This window comes from Tarenaya hassleriana, unplaced genomic scaffold (genome assembly GCF_000463585.1).
Source record: "Tarenaya hassleriana unplaced genomic scaffold, ASM46358v1 Cleome18, whole genome shotgun sequence".
NCBI classification, from domain to species: domain Eukaryota; kingdom Viridiplantae; phylum Streptophyta; class Magnoliopsida; order Brassicales; family Cleomaceae; genus Tarenaya; species Tarenaya hassleriana.
Genome location: NW_010965216.1, coordinates 273,952 through 281,045, shown reverse-complemented (window position 1 = coordinate 281,045; position 7,094 = coordinate 273,952). Strand labels below are relative to the sequence as shown.

Here is a 7,094-nt window from a genome sequence, read left to right as displayed (position 1 = left end):
ATGCCGAGATTTTTCTGTTGACGAGATAGATACTAAAAACAATGTAATTTTCATTCTTTATTTGTGTGCGAAGATAGAGTGTTAACTAAAAGATTCCGACGGTAGAGAAAAATGGAGATACCAAAAGCTAGATATTTGTCTGTGTCCTCAAATAATTATATAATTTTCATCAAACCGACCACCTCTTAAAAGGTTCTCTGTCAGTAATACAACTCATTACAGCTAATTCGCCACAATGAAACTGGAGATCGTCGGGGAAGAAGTGATAAAACCGGCTTCACCAACATCCGAGCATCTTCGGACCGCTCAACTTCCCCTCTCTGGTCACTTGGTTCCTCCTGTTTACGTGGCTGCTGTTTTCTTCTACAATACGGAAGAAGAGATCGCTGCCTTGACACTCAAGAAATCTCTCTCCCTCACTCTAAACCGATTCTACCCTCTCTCCGGCCGCATCCGAGGAGCATCCATCAATTGCAACGACGAAGGGGTCGTCTTCACACAGGCAAAAACCGATTGCCTTCTTTCGGATTTTCTGAGAAACCCTAATCTCGATTCTGTAAAGCAATTCCTTCCTTCTGATTTCACAACGTCAGGAGACCCTCCCGAGAAATGGCCACTGTTGCATGTCAAACTCACCCTCTTTAGATCCAGAGGAATGGCGGTTTCTGTCTGCGTTTCTCACAAGGTTTGCGACGCTGCCTCGCTTGCAATGTTCATCCATGGTTGGACCTCTACGGCGAAAGGGCATTCCGATTCAGCGAGTCCTGAATTCGCAGCCCCGACTTTCTTCCCCACTCCCGACCCTTCTCTCGATTCCCCGATCAGTGATGAAATCTTCGATGTGGGAAAACCCTGTGTCAAGAAAAGGTTCGTTTTCGATGCTTCGAAGATTGTAGAACTGAAGAAGAGAGCGGCAAGCATACAAGTGTCGAACCCAACATGTGTTGAAGCCATCTCAGGGCTTGTCTGGAGATGTGCGAGGAAGGTTTCGGGCAAGACAACGCCATTGGTCATGACGCAGGCCATGGACTTGAGGCGTAGAATCCCGTCCACTCATTTGCCACACAACACAATAGGAAACCTCGTATTTGCGTTTTTTCTGAAGGCGGGTCCAGAGGAAAAGATTGAGATCCAAGAAATCGTTGCTAATTCGAGGAAAGCTAAAGAGGGAGTGAATGAGATGATCAAAGAGAATCTCGGGGGCGTCAGGCTCGGGGAGAAGATGAGGAATGAGATGGTGAATTACACGAAAGAGATAACGGGAGAAGTGGATGTATACAACATAACCAGTTGGTGCGGAATGAAGTTTTACGAGGCGGATTTTGGATGGGGAAATCCCGAATGGGTAGTCCCGGGAGCTGTTTACCCAAGAAAGATTGACGACGTCGGCGTAATACTGATGGATGCAAAGGATGGTGAAGGAATTGAAGCATTTGTTAGCCTAATTGAACAAGACATGTCAGCTTTCGAACAAGATCAAGACTTGCTTGCTTTCGCTTCTCCTAATCCCACTGTCCTTATCTGAGCTTCTCATCAGTTACTTGTAAGATTTGCCTGCCACTGAATACACAACCAAGACCTGCCTTCACTTGTATAAAAAATAATATTTGTGGATTTCTCTGAAGATGCAATTTTTCATTATCCCTTCCAAAATTCACATGGGTTTACACCAAAAAAATGTATTCTTTTTTTATTCTTTCAAGGTTCATTACAACCATATTCCTTCATAATCGAGATAGGGATAACAGAACAAGAGTCATGTCCTGGTAATGAAAAATATGCAGGAGTATGGAACTCCATCACAAAAGGAAGAAAAACAAAAATAAAAAACAAAGAAGAACAAACAAAGAGTTCTGATAAGCTGAACGCTTCTCACTCTTGGTGATATTTTTTGTCTTTATTAAACTGCCTCCAAAGAGGGAGGGCTAACTTTACACTACATACACTTTTTTTAGAGGAAGGAACAAAAAAAAAACAAAACAGAGACCCGAAAAGAGGGAAATGAATCAACATGCTAAAGCCCTGAAAGCAGCAAAGAGCAGAGGGGCCTTACTTTACATTCAGACACTTTCTTAGAACAAAGAGCTATGGATTAAGAAGAGTTCGATATGCAAAGTCTTACTTCAGTTGGATTGACCAGAGGGAATGGCTGTTACTGACTCTTGTGATGAATTGGCTTTGCCTCCTTCATTGACCTCCTCATCCACTCGAACAACCTAGGCAAAGCTTTTGGGCATGTTCTTGATGAAATCGTCCGGTAATACACCTGAAGCTGGCTTCTCGTCATTTTCTCCTGCAGTTTTCAAGTTTGCTTCTTGTCGTCTTGCCTTCCTTTTCATGTATTATTTTCTCTCGTTCTTCGTAAAAGTCGAAATCATCCAAGATGGATGTCTCAGCATCATAGCTACTGAAAATCTTCAGCATCTCGATGCCCTGCTCCAGTTTCACCTGCGATATTGCATGTGTATTAGGTTATGATCTGGGACAGTGGCATTCACCCGAGAGAGATAAATGCTACAACCTCTTGGGTATCTCTATTATTGGTGACGGGCTTATTGTCGTTGTTTTCCAAGATTATGTGACGGAAATGGCTATTCGGAACATCTTTGATGATATGCCACTTCACAGGAAACTGACCACTCCATTTATCTTGTTGTCAGTAATCCACGCTCTTCTCGAAGTCAACCGGTCCATCCATCTCAGCCACCCCACAGAACTGAGCACTCGCATTTACCTGCAGTTAACAGCTCGTAAGTTTCTATGAAGAGAACACATGAAAACACGAAAAAGAACCAGAAAAATAAACAGATATTTCTATTTTTCACTTTCTGGGATTAGATCCTTACAGAGAAGAGAAGAAATACTGGGCATGATTCTTGCTTTTCCTTAGCTTCACGATACATGACATCAAGCTTTTTGTTTCCATTAGAGGTGCTAGCCCAGACATTGTATTTGATACTCTTGTGAACATTGTCATCACTATAGGATTTGATGATGAAGAACTTAGCATCGTCATAATCCGTGACAAAGTCATCCTTGTTGTAGGATCCATCTTTGTTTATTTTCTTGGAATTAGCAGAAGAACCATGCTCCCCTGTTATCTGAGCCTTGGGCTTCAAGGCTCTAGGCCCTCGGTTTTGCTCATTAAGGATACCGAAAGGACCATTGCAGCCACCGCAAAAGGAAGAAGAATCGGCGACCCTTCCACGGCCTCGAGTGTTATCGACCCCAACCCAGCCTCTGTTGCCCGCATTAGAAACATGTGTGCTTCCATAGTTAGAACCCTGGCCCTGACCACCACTATTCATATAACCTCTGTAGTAAGAGTTTGATCCTGATCCAAACCCATAAAACGATCTTTGTCGCTGTGAACCCTGAAAAATAAAAAGGAAAAGAAACCAGATGTTAATTATAAGACAAACCACACTAAAGACGAAACCCACAAACGATGTTGAGTTCCACACGCAATTATCAAGGTTAAACCAACGGTGTCCACTTCATCAAAGTTCTAAGATGTCATTTACAGTGGAAGGTACAACACAGAAACTGACACAAAAACAGATTAAAGAACTGAACAAACCATGGGAATGTTCTGCCCAAATGATCCAAGCTGCCCAATTGGCTGAGGAGATACTGCTGGCGATACAGGAGCCATAGGTCTATGCTTGGACCAATCTGACCATATTCTACCATCAAACCCTTGTTGCCACTCAGGGAAACCGATGCTTCCCTGGTTTCCATTAAATGGTCTGATTGTATGAGGATGGTAGGTTGGCCGAGTTCCCACAGGCATGTTATCACCTTGTTGGTCAACACCCACAATGCTGGTCACTACAAAAAAACATACCAATTTCAACGGATAAATCCGTTGAAAATGACCTAAAATCCGTTGAAGGATTTTCAACGGATAAATTTCGTTACAATATCGTCGTTTAAAAAATTATTCCGTTGAAAACCGTTGAAAATATCAACGAAATTTCAACGGAATTATCCGTTGAATTTTTTCAACGGATTTTTCAACCGAAATTCGTTGATAATTTCAACGGATTTTACAACCGAAATCCGTTGAAAATTTCATAAAAATTTTAAAACGTATTCTCGATCCCGAACTCATACTGTCTCGACTCTGACTTGACCTCGACCTTTAACCCGAATCCGACTTAATCTGAACTTTGACTTCGGAAACTCTGAAATTGAAATTCGAAATCCGCTTCCCAGTAGGTCACTCATCCTTCCACTGCTCCAGCACGAGCACGCTTAACTGTATAGTTCTGATTAACACACTTCCAACTGTTCCAAGTTAAATTTCTGATATAATAGAACATTAATACATATACATATACAAATGTTAGTATGTATAAATACTTAAACACATATATATACTTATACATATATATATATAAATACTTATACATATGTGTATACAAGTATAAACATTTATATATATACGTATAAATAATTATACATATATATACACATAAAAATATTTTATACGTAAATATATGTATAAATGTTTATTCGTATATATATATATAATATATATATACAGTATCTAACATATCACTATAGTATAAAATACATATATATATATACAATATATACATATTTATATGTATCAATATTTATATTTATATATATACATGTTTAAACATATAACGTATACATAAAATATTATTTATATATATGAACAATCGATTTTCCAAACAAAATCCGTTGAAAAGTTCAACCGATTTTTTCAACCAAAATTCTTCTAAATTTCGTAAAAAATTTCAACCGATTTTTTCAACCGAAATCCGTTGAAAATTGCAACGGATTTCCATTGAAATATCATTTTTCAACCGATATCCGTTGAAATTCTGTTGAAAATTTCAACCGATATTTACAACCGAAATCAATTGAATTTTTCAACCGAAATTCATTGGAATTTCGTTGAAATGTTTCAACGAAATTTTCAACGCTAGTCCATTGAAATTATCAACAAAATTTTAACGGATTTTATCATTGAAATGTCATTGAAATTCGTTGAAATTTCGTTGAAAAATTTTCAACGGATAAATCCGTTGAAAAAATCCATTGAAAATCACGTGTTTTTTGGTAGTGGGTGAGCTCTGGCTGAGAAACCGGAGTTGGAGAAGTAATATATTCATGCTAGGAGGAACTACCTGCTGGTAGTATGGTGAATGACCCGAGAAAGGGTACTGCTGTATTTGAGAATACAGCTGACTGTCTCCAGCTACAAAGGGTATGGGAGTTGCAGCAGGGGAATATGGTTCATACTGAATTTAAGGGTTGTATCCATACCCGGTATGGAAGACGAGAGAAGGATTTTCATTGAAGGCACCCTGGTTTTGTACATACCAAAGAAAGAAAACGAATGATTGGAGAGAAGATAAGGACATTGCACATTAAAAACCTTGTATGAAAATATCAGAAACAGAAGGTATACTCACAGGAGATGTGATATCCAATCCTTCACCAGTGATGTAAGGAGAGTATTCATCCCATTCACCGATAACCTGAAATGGTTTCAAAATTTATTACTTATAAAACAAAAGTTATACCCTGGATGGACAATAAAAGCAGCAAAACAACCAATGCATCAAAGATCAAACCCATGACATTAGAAAATACACTCTGAAATGTGATCCAAACTTTAGAGATTTATGAACCAAAAACCCTCGATACTAGAAGCTTGCGACTAGGGAAGATTGGTTTTAGATAAGTGTTTGTCCAGTAAAATCACCTGTGAAACCATAAGGACCATATGATTGCACAGGTTTGCCTGGATTGACTACAGCTGCAGAGTCCTACGAGGAGTTTAACAAGGCCGAAGTCTCGTTTTTCACCGGAGCAGTATGCCAAAAAGATCCAATATGAACATTTTTTTCTCTAAAATCTTCACTCTTACTGTAAAGAATGTCAGAATAACATATCAACTACCTCCTCCTCCTCCATTATTTCCAGATCAGCAGGTTGCTCTTCTGCATTCACAATAAACAAACTGAATAAGTCATACATGGAAACGATAAACACAAAGATCCTTACGTAGAGCCATGACAATGTAAGTTCAGGAAGCAAAGATATCAAACAAAGCAGATCTTAATGCCTAAAGCGACAATCTCAACAAACAAATGCCAAACCAGAATGAGTTCGATCAAGCAGATTCACTCGGAGCATCGGCAGAGTTGTGAACATAACTTAATGTTTCCAGCTGAAACGCAAGACCGGAAGTAATTCTCTTGTGCAACAAATCCATAGCCATCAATATAGGAAGAGCCCAGATCCCAAATGTTGACAAAAGAGGATCGAACTTCTAACGTAATTATGATCTAATAACAGCAAATTCACAAGAACAGTAAAAAGAACGCGAAGTTCAGAAGACCCACAAACCCTAACACGTAAACAAACAAGAATCGGCAGGAAAAATCTCGTCTTCACTTGATTCAACAACGAATCACAGAAAAAGTGAGAACTCTTTCCACCGCAAAAACAAAGATCGACGTAAAGGGAGCCAATTTACGCGGAATCTGGGAAAGAAAGCTAGGCTTTTTTCGAAAATGGGTCAGTGACGTTACCGGGAGTGGGATATGTGGCGTGTGATTGGGTCGCTGCCATGGTCGAAAGGTCAAGAATAAAGATCTGATTCGAAGAATGGAAAAATCAGAGGCTTTGTGCGTAGGAAATGACACAGGATATCACCATACATGTATGTATACGTATATAGAGATAGAGGCCTATACGTATATCCGATTATTTTAAAGAAGGAAGGAAGAGTTTCTTGCCATTTATGATGCAAGCGAAGTGAAAGCTTACCTGTGACACCCGTAACCCGTGTACAGTATACGGGCTGTGCCACATGGACGATATACAATAAAATAATAAATTGCGGAAGCGAAAATACGAAATCCAAAAACATTTTAAATCAAATCAGAGTAAGCAGCGGGAATACAACGCGATCAGTATCGCAAAACAACACATGTCCGAATAGTCATAATTAAACCGTACAAAATGCGGAAATACAAGTCCCATCGTCCAAAATACAAATCCCGTACATGATGCTGCCTCTCTCGGATCGTCGTCGTCTGGTACGCTAC

At 39.5% G+C, this 7,094-nt stretch overlaps 1 protein-coding gene and 1 pseudogene across 1 annotated transcript; one reads left to right on the top strand and one right to left on the bottom strand.

The window, feature by feature from the left end:
• Nucleotides 1-227: 227 nt before the first annotated feature.
• LOC104810282 (BAHD acyltransferase At5g47980-like) lies at nucleotides 228-1,667 on the top strand. The gene has a single exon (XM_010536485.1). It carries the CDS (start codon nucleotides 236-238, stop codon nucleotides 1,523-1,525), a length of 1,290 nt encoding a protein of 429 aa, XP_010534787.1. The 5' UTR covers nucleotides 228-235; the 3' UTR covers nucleotides 1,526-1,667.
• A 263-nt stretch (nucleotides 1,668-1,930) lies between these two features.
• Nucleotides 1,931-4,268, bottom strand: LOC104810281 (annotated as a pseudogene).
• Between the last annotated feature and the right edge of the window lie 2,826 nt (nucleotides 4,269-7,094).

Coding starts and splice junctions, on each gene's coding strand:
- LOC104810282 (XM_010536485.1), top strand. CDS start 236: ATGAAACTGGAGATCGTCGGGGAAGAAGTGATAAAACCGGCTTCACCA.